This window comes from Nyctibius grandis, chromosome 4 (assembly GCF_013368605.1).
Source record: "Nyctibius grandis isolate bNycGra1 chromosome 4, bNycGra1.pri, whole genome shotgun sequence".
NCBI lineage: Eukaryota > Metazoa > Chordata > Aves > Nyctibiiformes > Nyctibiidae > Nyctibius > Nyctibius grandis.
In genome coordinates, this window is record NC_090661.1 from 55,222,760 (window position 1) to 55,238,579 (window position 15,820).

The following is a 15,820-nucleotide window of genomic DNA, read 5'->3' on the forward strand; positions in this document are numbered from 1 at the left end:
TATCCGTGAGTATCTACAGCTCCTTGCTAAGTCACATCGTGGATTGGTCTTCAAATGATGCATCACTTTCCTTTTCTGGAAAACTGCCTTAGTCTCAAATAAGCCAGCAGCTGATTTTGGAGGAGCCAAAGTCTCATGCATTTATAGTGAGGCAGTCACTAAGCAGTAAAGGAAAATATTCTGCACTTAAAAGGCAAGACATCCCAGGTGATTTCTAGCTGGCCTTTTAAGACAGTCAAATTGAAATAACATGTGCTGGAAACACCCCATTTTAAAGCCAGTTGTACCCTGAGACTGGTGCTAGGAACATGCATGTATCCCTGTGTCTCATATTTTGTTCTTCAGAACTGTTGTCTAACATTACAAACATATTGATAAGCACTAGACCCAAAGAATCATCAATGAAAAATGCTTTATGCGACAGCTAGTAAGTTTGTCTAACTGGTTGATTCTACACCACAAATTGTCTTCCATCTTTCACAATTTTGTTCAAGAGTCAGTCAGTGCGTATGCACCCCACTGTCTTCTCAACATGCACGTGGAAGAAATAATCTACAAAGACTTTTCCTTCCAGCCATTCTCCATCCCCATACATCCTCCAGAACACCTCCTATACAGATAGCCTCACATAATTAACTCACTGGCAGCCCCCATCCTCCAAAACAGTTTCCTTTTCCAACCCACTGTAAGCAATCCTCTGGACAACCCCTTCACCTGGCAGACATCCTCAGAAGCACCAAACCAGGCATTATTAGGAGGACTGGATTGTGATTTCAGGTGATGATGGGTTGTTTGAAGCACAGCTTTGGTCTACCTGCAAGATAAATGCTCATGCATTGAATGGGCACTTTTTGGTTCTTGAGCTGGGCAGGTCCCGCTCCATCCCTTGATGATCTTCCTCAGTAGTGAACGCAAAGAGAATTCCTGGTTCCCTCCCAGGATCTTGGGAGCCAGTAATTAGGACACAGCAGTTGAAAAAAAAAAAAAAGCCAAAACAGTGCAACATAAGTTTCTTTTCCTCATAATTTCATTGCAGTCAAGTATTGCCTGTTTCCCTCTCTACCCCACTACATACAACAAGGCTGGAGTCCACCCAGAGACAGACATCCCAATGCTCCACTGCCATGCTCTCAGTAATGGAGTGTGCATTGAGTCAGCTGAGACTAGTAACAAGCAGAGCCAAATTTTCATGGTGGGACAAATAAATGACTTTTTGCTCTCTAAACCTGAAATACAATCAGTTTCCTCAAGCACACTGTAGTGCTCTGGACAAACAGAAACAAATCTGGGCAACAAGGAACTTAAGCGCTTCAATTTTATAGAAAAAAGGCACAGTGTCTTTAGTCAACAATTAAGAATTCATTAAATGCACACATGAATGCAGAAAACCCCAAAGGCTGGGAATGAACATGGGATGAAGCAGTACCTCAGAGTATGTTCTTCAGTGCGCTCTAGTACCTGTGCGCATCTTGTGAAGAGAGGCTTTATATATCTCATTAATGCGTTAGCAGCCAACTTCCCTACATGCAACACTACATGAAATATAGTTCCTTAGTTGGCATTTTCTCAAGGTAGGACTTGAACGTCAGTTTGAGATGCTGGTAAACATTGGTATTAACAATTGGAAAAAAAAAAGATGGAATATTTTCAGGTCATAACTTTTATTATAAACGCATAGATTAAATATTCACATAGGAAAAAGGAGACATTACCAGTTAGGCCTTTAAAAGGCTAGGTATCCTAAACCAGCACAAAAAGTCCATTTTACACAGTATCCACTGAGTTGGCAATCTCTGTAGAACCAATTCCATGGTAATCAAAGCCTCCAAAACCCTGGGATATTCCCTGTTCTCTCTTTCAAATAGAGCAGCATTCTGCATAAGGAAACAGTTAGTTTCCACTTTTGTTTACTGCAGTTCAGCCACAATAAATAAAAAAGATCCACATATTCAAGTAAAGATACTCCAAGAATATCAGCTTGGTCCAGTTCCTTTTTTCGTTTTACCCAACAGGTCCAGCTCATCCCAAGTGTCGTAGCTGGCTGGAAGTTAACGCTGTAAGTCAAGATCCACTGGGCCTACTGGAAGCTTTGCAAGGAGTGTCAGTAGGAGCAAGAACTGATGTTCGTTCTCTGAGTAACATGCAAAAATTTTTTCAGTTCATTTATAAAAATTTCTCAAAAAGTGGAGCATGTAAGAGCCTGGGAAAATCCTTTTGTTTGCCCATTCTCAAAATACTAAATTTCAACACCAGAAATCTGGATGGTTGAAGTTTTAAAAGCTTCAATTAACAGCTGATAAAACAAAATATCCAAGAGATTCCATTTTTTCTTGACCCTTACTCTAAGTCAAAAAAGTTAAAATAAAGATGCTCCGAGCTCTACGCTTAAATACGGCACGCTTTCCTGTTACAGTGTTTTCTCTTCTCCCCACCGTTCCTTTGCCTTCCAGCAGCGAGTGCTCTCACTGCCACTCTAGTTCAGGTCAGATGTTTGAATGGGATCCAAGTTATAAAAAAGATAGAATTATTCAGCATCTGTACAAACATAAGTATTTGTACAGTCCAGACAGCCCACAGTAAATCTGTAAGCAGTGGATTTAACAGAATATATACATATTTTTAAATCCAGTAGTTGAAGTAGTGCAAAGAGGTCTGTGCTTTTAGATGTATCAATTATATACATTGCATTTTCCTGCCTTAAAAATAACTACGAATAAACCCCTGAAAATATGGGGACTAATAGAAAAGATAAGCTTAGGATTTTGTAGGAAAAATATAATTTGCAGTAAAAATATGGTAATTTCTTCTTACTAGAAACAAGTAACAAAAATATACTCCCACACATAATTTTTCATCATCCTAGACATGTAACAAATACTTCTGCAGTAGTAGCCCATCTTTTAAACAAAGTCTGAGTCCCTTACTGTGCTGCATTTTATTTAATATCAAAAAGTACTTATGTCAGTAAATATTTGCTTCCTCCTTCATACATGTTAGTCTGGCTTTTAACAATGTAAGCAAATGCTAGAACATTGTTGATTAGATAGGAAGTGGTTTATGTAGAAGAATTCTATAAAAGAAAGTAATTTATCTAAAAATATTGGCCCTGATCCTAGGCCGGGCTGTTGGCTCTTTGTATTTTTCCATTGATTCCAACCAGAATTCACCCAAATGGAGCGAGTCTGGAGGGCCCCACTTGCAAAGATCACAGTTAGTCAGAGAAACTCTTATTTTTCAATCTCTGTTTAGAGAGAAGGATGGGGGAAAATGCAAGCTACAGGCACGTCAGGTACTGAACAACCCTTCATCAAAGATGGAGATTAGAAAAGTCTTTCGGGACTGCCTTATTGTGTAGTTCCCTTTATGCCTCCTCCTACAGCCACAACTTTGCCACTTGCTGAGGCACACGTTACTTTGATCAAATGGTGTCAACACAGGTGCAACCCCAGAGGCTCAGAGGTACCTAGGATCAAGCCACTGACAGGACTGATTCCTAAGGACTTTGGGGTCTGCCAAAGACAAGATTGCAGATAAGGATGATGTCAGTGACTAGTGAAGATGGTGATTCGAGCTGCTTCTCTCCAAGATGGGATTTCTGTGCTTTTATGAAAGGGGCAAAAATGTATTTTTCAAGGTGGATTTTTTAAAATCAAATTAGCACTTTCCCCAGTTCCTAAGTCTTCCTCTTAATGCTATTTAGCCAGTATTTCTCTTGTGAACCTCTTAATTTTCACAGTTACCATGGAGGTGTGATGCAGTAGAGACCTTCTGAAGAACTTGCGTAGACAATTTTTCTTCTTATTTATACCAGTAGAAATATCTTTGTAAAAAAATCAGTCCTGAGTTTCATCTCCAGTCTTCAAGATGGACCAATGCTGTACCATTTAACAACAACTTTTTCAGGGTTGGCAATAGTATCTTTCCACTGCTCTACTGCTTCACTGTTACTGCTATCAGAACTTATCCAGATCTGCAGTAAGAAACAGAAAGAAAAAGAAAATTGAGTTTACCTGATATAACACAGAGGCCCAGCCTTTATTAGTTCCAGATAAATACCATGGAATTGTAGAACAAGATACAACGTGTAGACTGTGACCAAAGCATCAGAGCAACAAATACAATTCTGTTGGGACTAACACATTTTGGCTTTCAGCTGGGAACACAGGGAGTCTGGGTTTAAATTTGCCCTCTAAATAGTTTAAAAAACTCACTACATACTAATGCTTCTCTACTTAATAAGATGTTTTAAGTCAAGCATTCCTTGCTCCATTCAAATGCACGTGCTGGGGTCAAGGGCTCATCAGGGCCAGTGATGGCTCTGTGCATTCAAACTTCAGTTGGCTGCAAGCCATCTGGCATCCCGAGCTAGCTGTCCAGCATTTTCACGAGCATTTAAAATTGCACGCCAAACCTGCATTCCACAGAGGTTACTAACAGGCCCATACCACACATAGTCACGCAGTAACAGTCCATTTCTTCTCAGTATTCAATTAATGGATAGTGGCCATTAAACAAGGAAATGAGGTACAAGTAGGAAGTTTTCCTCCTGAACATTATCACCAGCCTCCATTGCCAAAAGAATTCTGCTTATATAAGTAGGTATCATTATTTACGGGATTCCATTTCCTCAGGTCTTCCAAGAATGAGTCCTTTTAAGACTTCTCAGAAACCTTCAGCATGAAGTACATTTAGCCTACACTGCTGAGGCATGAGTCCTCAAGAAGTGAGAATAATGTCTTCCAGAATACCACAGACAGCTGATGTTTCACCCACAGAGATTCAATATACATCTTGCTCATGATTAAAGACATGCCTGTAAAAGCAGCCTAATATAAGTATTGTCTGTTTAGAACAGCATCCAATTAAACATCATTCTATGAAGAACAAAGTTAATAGATCCAGCTATATTCATCTTTTTCCAGCTACCCAGCCAACTGCTCAAAGTACATTTTCCCCTGAGCCATATTTTATGTCTTCATGTGTTATGTGGCAATGTCTGCCTGCATGAGCTGAAACAACCTTTTCCAAATAACCTCTGAGGAGCAGAAGTAACTCATTTCCTCCCCCTAAAAATAAGATCCATGATTAAATGAAACTCGTCAGATTGAGATGACCTCACATATTGCTAAGTGAGTACAAAATCATACCCAGTTATTTTTGCCCCAAGGTAACACAACTGAACAGAACAATTTTTTTTCTTTTCCTATTCCAAATCCAATTCCATGAACAGGAATCACAGAAAGATGGAATTCGTGTGACATGAGGCTCCATAAAATGGAGGAAAGTCACGTCACTCTTGCTGGTACATCATTTCTGTAGCACATTGGCATCTTCTATAACTGCACGTCTTCAGCAGGCACAAGAAACGCCACCAGAATGGGACAGTACCATTTTCCATACCTAAGGATAGGGCAGTCCTTCTTCTGACAAAGGGCATCACCGTTGGGGTCTCAAAATCAATTCCACGTTACTTGTTTATGCATATATTAAAATTCTGCTACTAACTGTAGCTGGGTCAGGGAAAGCACTGAGCATTAAGAACAGCTACGGCTCACTATACCATGAAGAAAAGGAGAGAAAGAAGGGACAGGATGATGGTAAATTAGAACAATCAGGGGAAGAAGACAGATAATAAAAAGAGACCAGGCTACCAAGTTTTGTGGTGGTAAATCACACAAATGCTTTCAAAGAGATACTACAGAAGTTCCAGCTCTAAAAAAATTTTAAAAAGAGAGAAAAAGAGCCCTCAACTAAAAAATAATTTTGTTTGTTCACCTATGTTATCACTTGATCAAACATATTTAGAATACTGTGCTGATTTCAGCATTGCTTTACCCAGGAAGGCGGTCTGATATTGTAGCTGTTGATATTTCCTTTTACACACACCTGTAAGTGTATTGGTATGGTAAGCCAACACACCCCCTTTCCGTACAGTACATTATAGGTTGCGGAGCTCCTGTGAGTGCTATGTTTGCTTTCATCAGAAAGCCTAGAGGCAAGGAGGAGATCACATGTCTGTCTGTAGGAAGGAATCTTTCACAGAGTAATACTCCACATAAAAATGACTTAAGGACTTCTTTTTAAAATCTAAATCAAATGTCAACTCCCATTTTGATGTTAGTGCATGTTTAAGAGCCCAGTACTGTTTTTTCTTGGGTTACACCCAGAAGAGTTTGTTAGAATTTACTGTTTTGCTATATGTCACCTTATTTAAAGTATTTTAAAACTCATACCAAGAAACCTGTGGAACTGGATATTAAGTAAAGGATATCACGCCAGTTAGCAGAAACCAACCTGTCCCAGGAAGTGTTTTCTTCTCACTGAGCTTCTGCTGTAGAGTTTGATGAGAAAGCTAATTCCTTGTTCAGTTTGACTAAGTGGAAAAATCATCATTTCTCCCCACTTCACTTGGCCATTAGTGGACTTAAGAAGACGAGTCTTCTTCTTATAGATCAGCCCTTCTGTACTAAACATTCCAACTTTCACAAAGAAATCTAGCACAAGAGGGAGGGAAAAAGGCATAGCACACAAAGGGTTACTCACAAACACACCCAATAAGGAACTGACAAGATCCACATGCATGGTTCAAATTGCAACAATTTCCCAAAAGTCTGGCCAAAAGAAGTGCACAATAGCTTTCCTGAGGAGTCACACAGACGGAGTATGTTCAATAAGATTGAACTGATTAACACAGTATCCAAACAGCAAGTGCAAGTTAATGGTCTTGTATGTCAGGGTTAATATTGGGATAAAAGTCTTCCAAAATACATAAATGCATAGCCTTAAACCAAACAAAAAGTAATCAAGGAAGACACCTGTGGAAACAAGCCTTGGCAATGGAAATCTACTGCACAATATGTTAGTTTGAGGTTTGTAAGGAATTTTATGAATTGCCAACCCATTTGAGCAGCAATTTACCTGTTACAAATGCTTTTAGACAGGAGGTGCAAGACAGCTGATGTAACTTACTTGAAGATAGAGGTGTAGATGAAACTGGAAGGTTTTGTGCTTTAAGAATCTGTAACTGAATCCTCCTGTTTATTGCTTGAAAACAAGTTCCTATTTGAAGTTCTGCACGGCACACCTACAAGCAGAAGAACGTTGCCATAACATCTGGATTAAGTTGCTTACAAACTCAGGAAAAACAGGAATTCTGTCATATGTTGGGCTCCCACATTTCTATCTGGGATTTCCTGGACAGAAATATAAGCATGTGTTGTATACACAACCTGCAGATGCACAGTAAGCGCATCTTGCACTTGTTATAGCTGCAGTACATGTGCTCCACTGATGGACTGCTTATGTGCAGTGCACATATGGCCCTCATGGGCTGCAGCCAGAGATACTGGACAAATAAACGAGTCCTCAGTTTTCACCTGGGAAAGATTCCTCGATGGTAAGAGCAGACACATACAGGGAAAACTGGACATGCACTTGTAGCTCTACTAAACCTGGGTGTGGAAATGAGAGACCAGGTATGCTCCACTAACACAAAAACCTTCAGAGTTCTCCTCCCACACTTTTGAATTTTGCAATATAGAGATACAAGCAATGCCTTCCATAGATACAAGGCCCTGTCACTTAATGTCATGAATGTTTAGGCTGACCTCATGCTATGGAGTTTCCTATATTATGGAAGTACTTGTGTTTTACATGCCTACACGCATACACCCCCCCACACACACTCTGAATGTACTGAGATCTCCAGTCTGATTTTTTTTTTAGAATTTTTGCTAGTGGCAAAGTTGCGTTGACACATCCTCATTACTCTCCTCTCAGACGCTAACATACTCACAACACTGTAAGAACAGCAAGAGAAGGCCAGTGGAGACACAGCTTTCCTGACAGCCTCCATTTAAAAGGACTCTGCTAATCCCGGTTACCTTCAAGTTTTAATGCACTTAAGTGAAGCAAAATGCACCAAGCGAGAAAGCAACAGGTAAGATAAAGAGAAGTCAGGCTCCACTTCATCAGAGAGTCCCTAATTCTCTTTGCAGCTCAGCCACAAAATTTCTGTGTAATCCTGAGAGGAAGCCACTAACTCAGCTCTAATCTTTGGCCCTCCATTGGCAAGTAGGGTAGTTTGCTGCCTCACAGGTAGTACAGGGAAGAATTCCAGCAGTGTTTGGAGGGCTCTTGGATATAATGGTGAGGAGAGTCAACACAGAGAGAAACTATGAGATGATTCAGGAATTTACACTGGGATGAAGCAGTTTCTAAAACAGCTTCCTCTTTCACTTAATCTTATAGCTTTTGAAGCAATATGGTTATGCTTGTTAGAACTAAAAAATGTCAAGTGTAACATGTTAGAAATCAAGAGCATCACTCATATTACTCAGACACACTTAGATAAAATTTGCTTTTGAATTGCTATTTCAAGTTTAATTTGTTGAAAATACAAACGTCTAGACACAACCTGTAAAAGAAACAAACATAGTGAGGGTAGGGGGAAAGGAAATCCCACTGTGAAAACCACTTGCTTCTTATTATGCTAATGGAAATGAACTGTCTGAATTATTACTTCACAGCATGCAATCTGAACATTAAATATATAGCTATTTCTGCAGTTTCAAGCCACTGAAGATCTTAGCGCTTTTCTTCCATAACAAAAGCAGATTCCATTTGCTCTGAGCTCTTGCTGTGAGTTCTAAGGATCTTCTGATGTTTTTTTGGTCAGAAAAGGCAATTACCCGATGTCCTTTGCTGAACGTTTCCCCAGAATGTCCCTCCCTCAAGCTGTGGGCCATGGTGGGGAAGAGCTTGCTCTAGCTCTTTTCCCAGAAACAGCTGCAGTTTATGACCAGAACAGCTACGTGCAGAGTTCAAAAGTCTGCATTTTTTCCCCATCAAAATGCCTCTTCCCAAGAAAGTGGAAAAAAAAAGAAAAAAGAAAAAGAAAACCCCTGTTTGTTGTTAACATTGAACTAGTACTGCATTATTTTACTTTCATTTCCAGCAACTCTTTCTAGGTGATATAACCACATACTTTTGCAGTATTGGCACTTACAGGTGCTTTGGAAGGAGGAGATATATCCAGGCAACAACTTGACTCCTCTGAGCTGAGCTCCCGCAGTGCCAAGGAACACTCTCCAATTGTTTTTTTCCTGGGAGTCTGTGTCTGGATTTTAAATACCAATCTGACAGCCTGCAGGCTTTGCAGTTTAATAGCAAATACAAAAGTTTCCATAAACGCAATGTCCTAGAAAGAAAAACAGAGGGGTAATATCACCATTGTAAGAGAGTTGCACCAAGCCTGAAATGTAGAAACCAAGGCTTCCTGGTCCCATATCCACTGCTCCCGGCTACCATTTTAGGTTGTCATGGAAAAGCGTGCTTTTACAGTGGTAAGCCCCCACACACTCCCCACCTCATTGTCACACCCTGGCAGGGACAAAGCTCTGGATTATTTTTTGCTACCTTAACGAGTTGAGGCCATCTCTTCTGGAGCTTTACAACAGCACACACACATTGCCATAGCAAATTCTCCTGTGGCCTTTTGTTTCAGTCTCTCCTGCTAATTTTATTTTATTTCACCTTTGACTCACATTATGGGAGGTTTATGTTGCTTTACCTTCTACCTCCTTAATACTTCTCTACTGCCACTATCAGGAGTCTTGTCCCATGCAACCAATTCTTACTACTTTCCGTAAAGAGAAAGCATGAACTTTGTCTCCTGCCCTAGTAAGAGGCAGTAACATCATCTACCTTCTCTGGGGTGAATGGGCACCTAGAGGTATGCCCAGGCTTCCTCCAGTCTCCCACCATTGAGCTGCCAAGGTCAGCAGCTCATGGTTGAGTCCCCTATGAACGTATCTGTCCTGCAGACTTGGGAGAAAAGGAAGGCAACAGTACAACGTGAGAGAATATGGGGGAGGAAGTGGAACAAGGCTTTTAACATGATTTTGAGAAGTTGGAAAAAAAAAAAAATTAAAAAACCAGTAACCTGAACCTATGCAACTACCACTGCAAATATAGCATAGGAGTGGATGTTTCGTCCCTTTTAAAAATGCATTTACATTTCACTTTTATTTTTTGGGGGAAAAAGATTTCTTGGTGTTTTTCCTGCCTCTACTTACATTGCACCCTTCCTTGGCAGAAGATTTGAACTGCACTGGTTTGGGCAGTGTGAGAATTCCCTTGACGTAGATACGAGGATTTTCCCCACAGCTAGAAGGCCAGCTCAGGTCTTTGCACTGCAACATTGAAAACACAGTCCATTTAGACAATGTAAGACTCTGGCCTTCAGACAACTTAGAAACAGAGTCTTCTACACTGTTCTAGAATTATGAATAATTCCTGTAATATTGAATATAAATCAGAGCCAGTGTAATGATTGTGTCACTTCAGATCATTTAATAATTCATTTTCACAACCAGAGGGTAGAAAGTTATTCAGTAGATTTTAATGATTTCACTATGTGGCAATTTGACAACAGATAAATCATGAAATCTCTTATGCAGTATTTATCACTTGACGTAGTTATGAGGTTTCTGACTACTCAAGTGTCCACTGTGTAAAAATTATTCACAGTTCCTGGAAGTGTATAAAACAGCCAGTATAACAGTATCACATTAGCTAACAAAAAAGCCACAAGAAGCTATACGTCCTCAAAGTGCTCTTATGGTTCTGCCCTGAAAGAACTGTTAGATTTATAAGTCAGTTAAATGCTGCCTCCAAAGTTGCTCCAATTTGCTGCCTCCAGATTTCCACAGGAAAACTTCCACAGCAGGACCAGCCTATGACCAGCTCAGCTTTCTTATCTGTGCTGAACAGTTCCTCACTCCACAATCAGAACATACGTATAGTAACATAAAGAATTATATACTACTTTTTACTATTGACTGCAGCAGAACAGAGTTTGCAACAGAAAAAAATCAAAGGAGAGGAAGATACTGTGAAGGAAGTCCAGTATTACATTTGACTGAACTTTGTTTATATTAATACTGAGAAGTAATTTTCTTTTTCTCCTAAAAGTATTCCTTAAAGTAACAGAGAGCCAAATTTAATGAGAATTAACACTAAGTATAGTAAAATAGCCATTTGAGTAAATAATAATCAAGTTATTTATATTTGCTTACATGTAAAACTGTGATCCAAATCTGTTCTACAGAAGAAACATAACACAACTTCACATTTAGTCTTCCAAAGTCTCGTTCATCACCTGATAATGTAATAGTATCTATGGAGGAAAGACAATTAGTGTTTTTAGAAGTAATGCAGTATCTTAAAAGTTAATTCCAAGAAGAAGGGAACTCATTAGTAGGTGGACTGCCTATCTTTGAAAACTTCTCTCAAAATAAGTTGAAATATCTTAATATCTACATTTTAAGGACAAAATGTCCATGAAATCTTGTAGTCTGACCTTCTGCATAGCTAAAAGCCTTCATGTTTACCTCAGTTATCTCTATTGTTGTGTTGTACTCGAACAACTTTTAGAAAGAAAAAAAGCATGTGCCTAAGACACCCGGAACACATTATAATCTATCAGTTGCCTTAGATTAATCACTTTCACTGTTAAGTTTATAAATTGGTCTGCTTTTTCTCTTTCTCTGTTTTCAATTCCAGCATAGTAAACATTTTACTATTATGCTTTTCTCCAAGTCAGAAGAGCCATTTAATATCCAGTGCTTCTCTGTCATGACTGAAACTAGGTCATTGCCCCCCAGTGTTCTTTTTGAGGAGACTGGGTGACTCCCAACAGGGTGACTTTTGTGGGAACTTGATTAATTTTTGAGGGTTTACTTTGCAGTATCTCCACTTAATCAGCATTCTTTCATAAATAAGGATACCAGGTTTGCATACAATATTCTTGCCTAATTCTCGGTGTACTATGGGTATTGGATTCCAGGCGCTTCCCACAGAAAAATACTGATACATGAAAAAGGACTAGAGCTGTGACCAAGGTGCTACATTCTATCCTAACAGAACACTGTAATTTCTTAGTTCACTGGAATAGTAAATCCAGGGCTGAATTTTTCAAAAGCATGAGAACTCCTCAAAGGCTCATTTGCTCAATTTCCTGACAACAGGAAGGTGCAAATCCAAAACTCTTAATTTCAAATTGCAAAGTAATCTCCAAACTAACTTGTTAATCAGATTAATCTCAAAAAAAAACAAACCCAAAACACATCAACAGTAGAGACAGCTTAATGTTTCAAGTGCAAGGGGAAATATTTCATTCCAAGGTGAACAAACAAAACATTACCCAGACTCCTGTTACTGCCTTGCGAATCCTTCCTGGAAGAGGTACTGCTAGGTACACTGGAGAATGAATCATATCTCTGGGGGCAAAAAAAAAAATGGTCACTTCATTCAGAGCAACAGATGCAAAAAGCCAGAGAGATTCTACCATTAGACAAGACATAACGAAAAAAGAAACCGACGTGATTTCAAATAATTGTCTCATTCCCTACTAATCTCTTGATTCAGCAGCATGGAATTACTACTTTGATGCAAAGAGCTAATGCAGGACACATACGGCCAGCAAAGATTTTTTTGCTCACTGATATACATGCAACTTCATCTCTATGTAAAATATAATTATTTGAAAAAAATGCAGTGTTTTTTGCATCAATGGAAACTTTTAGTGCTCCACTTTTCAACTAATGGGAGAAATCACAAGATGACAAACCACAGCCTCTTGTCTGTCTGGTCCTGCCTAACAAACTACTCAGGTTTCTCAACAGCCCTGTTGGGCCAGAACAGCAGCAGTCAGAGAAGACATCAGGAAAGAGCCTCTTGAAGTTTGTCAAGATGCTGAACTTTTCCCTCTAGTCCTTCCAGTGCATACTACAATGCCCTTCAGTGTTTACTTTGAAAACACAGTGCAACAGGAAGAGATACACCAAGTAAGCTGAGTTTTCAGTATAACCTAAGTTACAAGGGGAACTCACCTTCATGAATCGATGAGGCGGGCTTCTGAGATCAAACATTGAACGACTTACATCAAATCCAGGCAAAGCACTAGGTCTTAAATCACTAACTAAAAAGACAAAGAGAATAATACAAATAATGTAAGCATCATTGCTAGGAAAAAAAATTAAGCTTTTTTTAAATTCAAGTAGACCTATGGTAAAATTGAAACCTAACTAAATAACATCTAAGGAAGGACATCAGCACCCTTCCCCACCTCCCTTTCCTGAAACACTCTCCTGAAACGACAAAATGGAGAGAAGAAGCCATTAAAATATCTAAATCAATTCCATCTTTGAAATAGCTACTTGGTCACATTGATAGCACTGGTAGAATGGAGAGCTTGCCTCAAAGTTATTTCCTCAAAATATTTTTTTTTTTAGTAGATGCTTTAGCAAAACAGAAAAGCCTTGTCTTTAAATCTAGTCAGCCAGGACTGGGGCTTAGGCTGGTCTCTTTTTTAAAATTTTTCCACAGTAAAGATCCCAGTGGCAAAAAACATTCTGCCTGCTAAACTTGGCCTCATCTCCCTGGCTTTACTGATCACAGTGTCGAAGCACCATACTCTGCACCCTTCCTAGATCTCAGACAAAGCAAGTCTTAACTCTTAAGATGACACATACTTGTTATAGCAAAAAAGCAAGATCCTTATTTTATAGAAAGGTAGTTTCCTCAGAAATTGGAGGTGGTTAAGTAGATCCTATCGGTTTTCGTTCGCCCTTGAAGCAGTACAGAGCTAAAGCACATTGTCTATGCATATTATGCAGCAACAGTAGAAAATGAGAGCTGAACTACTGCCACTGTTTCAGGAATCTTTGCCGACTCCAGTGATGTTCAAGAGGTTTTTAAAGCCTCCCAACTTCAAAACTGACCCATGTTGAAATGAATGAAAGCAGTATAGTTTAACTTCTAGGACTACCTGATGCAATGAATTGCTTTTTGTTGCAACGCTGCGTTACGGTATTTCAGAAGACTTCCATTACAATTCACTGATCATAGCTTAACAGAGTTACATCACTTGCTACTGAAAATTTATTTCCCTTTTATTGCTATCAAAAGAAATAACCAGTTATGCTTATTGTGAGATGTGACAATAAAGAATAATTCTTTTCCCAAGGAAGAAAAAGAGAACAAACGGTGAAGAAACTTTTGACAACCCATGGGAGGGAAAGGAAAGTAACAACATAATTGAGATAAAATTTAATGAAGGTCTGTATGTCTGGCATGAGTTCCAAATTCTCTCTTGTGCATGAACACAAAAGGGTTGAGTTGTTCACTGAGTCTGGTGTAGAAATAGCTTTATAATATCATACAAGGCCTAGAAACCTTGTTTGACATAAAGGGAGCAAATAGGAGAGACCAGCCTATTACTTGATTTGAAATTGATTGTGGTTATGGAATTTAATTCCATATTCAGTATTCATGACTTTCACAAACTACCAGGAAACATCCACTAGAGCCTACAGGTTACAAATCACCGAAATGCTTTAAAGACAGTATGATCTGCTATTTCTAGTAAAGCTGGTTAAAGTTTTAAAAGAACATCGGGGCGCTGCGGGGGGAAGAGATGGTGCCTTTTTCAAAAACTTAAATTTTTAATGGAAAAAAATGTCAATTTTTACACTGAGAAAGCTGTCTATAAAATATAAAAAAGCAGAAAAATTTTAACCACAAGCATATGTTGTAAACATATGTTGTTTGCCAGTAATAACTAGAATTTTGGAAAAATACTAATAAATTTATTTTTCAGTTTGTTTGTTGGTGGTTTTTTTTTTCAAGACGAAGAGGAGGGACTTCACATGAAAATTCAAGAATTTCACTTCACACTTTCCCAATAAACACATTCTGTAGTTCTAAGCCCACACATGTGAAAAGTATCATAGCACTTGCTGCAACAAAATGGGCCTAGAGTTTTGCTTAAATAGTCTATAGATGCACATGAAGAGAATAATCTAACTTTTGAAACAGCTGTCAAAAAAATCCAGAGGAAGAAGGCATTTTAGAACTGTACTCCAGACACACTTAAGTGACCTTTCTTGTGTTTAAGCTTACTAAGACAAAGCTAGTGAAGTGTTTACTCAGCTTGAAGAAAAATGGAAAAAGAGATGATGAACTGAAGGGAAGATGTGCAAGACAGTTTTATAAAATCCATTTGGCTCCCACCACAGGTGCTTACAAAGTCTAGTAAAACCATATGCATTAAAGGCTGCTAAAATTCTACGTGTGTTTTGTTGTCTTAAAAAAAAATATATAGTCTTTTCATGTAGTTTCTATGGTGATTCAGAATTATTTTTAAAACAGGACACAGACTGAGACATTTCCCCAGCTGTAAAATAAGCATGCTATAGCATTCTAAATAAAACATCTTTAAAAATGCGTGCTGTTGCCAGCTTCTGATTCGATAGAGAGGTGTGTACATTTCTTTGGGTATGTAAGTTTTCGGAATGCATTTGCCTTAGCAATCACTTACAGCAAGGAACACTTAGTCATCTACTTTACTCTAAACAGCATTCATTATAGGATACATACACCAATGAAAAGCACAGAGGAAAATTTTTACCTAGGTAGCCAAACACTTTCTATCTAAACTTTCACTATCTCACAGCCCTCCCTCGTTCTTAAACACACTTACGCAATGAGAAGCGAGGACATGTCTACACCTTCAAAAGCAAACTACAAAAAAGCTGGCATATAGCATCACTTCCCGTTTTGCACCTGTTCCTATCACCTGCTCCTCAATGTTTTTTTGGTGCTTGTTCCTCTCTCCATATTTATATACTCCTCAGGCATTCCTCCACTCAACATACTGCCCAACTTCTTTTTTCCATCTCCCTCAAACACTCCTATTACTGGTAGCTGGAATCTCCAGTACTGCATCCTGGTTTGGATCAGAGGCAGCCACACTAGC

General features: G+C 38.9%; 1 protein-coding gene across 1 annotated transcript in view; it reads right to left on the bottom strand.

Annotated features, from left to right (window-relative positions):
• Positions 1-1,660: 1,660 nt before the first annotated feature.
• Positions 1,661-15,820, bottom strand: part of TC2N (tandem C2 domains, nuclear) — a 34,131-nt gene continuing 19,971 nt past the window's right edge. The window contains exons 5-12 of the mRNA XM_068398756.1: positions 12,894-12,982; positions 12,206-12,281; positions 11,079-11,179; positions 10,077-10,193; positions 9,008-9,199; positions 6,970-7,084; positions 6,295-6,494; positions 1,661-3,970 (exon numbers count right to left, since the gene is read on the bottom strand). Coding sequence (XP_068254857.1) covers positions 3,860-3,970; positions 6,295-6,494; positions 6,970-7,084; positions 9,008-9,199; positions 10,077-10,193; positions 11,079-11,179; positions 12,206-12,281; positions 12,894-12,982 — 1,001 coding nt within the window. The 3' untranslated portion in view covers positions 1,661-3,859. The remainder of the gene's footprint in view (positions 3,971-6,294; positions 6,495-6,969; positions 7,085-9,007; positions 9,200-10,076; positions 10,194-11,078; positions 11,180-12,205; positions 12,282-12,893; positions 12,983-15,820) is intronic.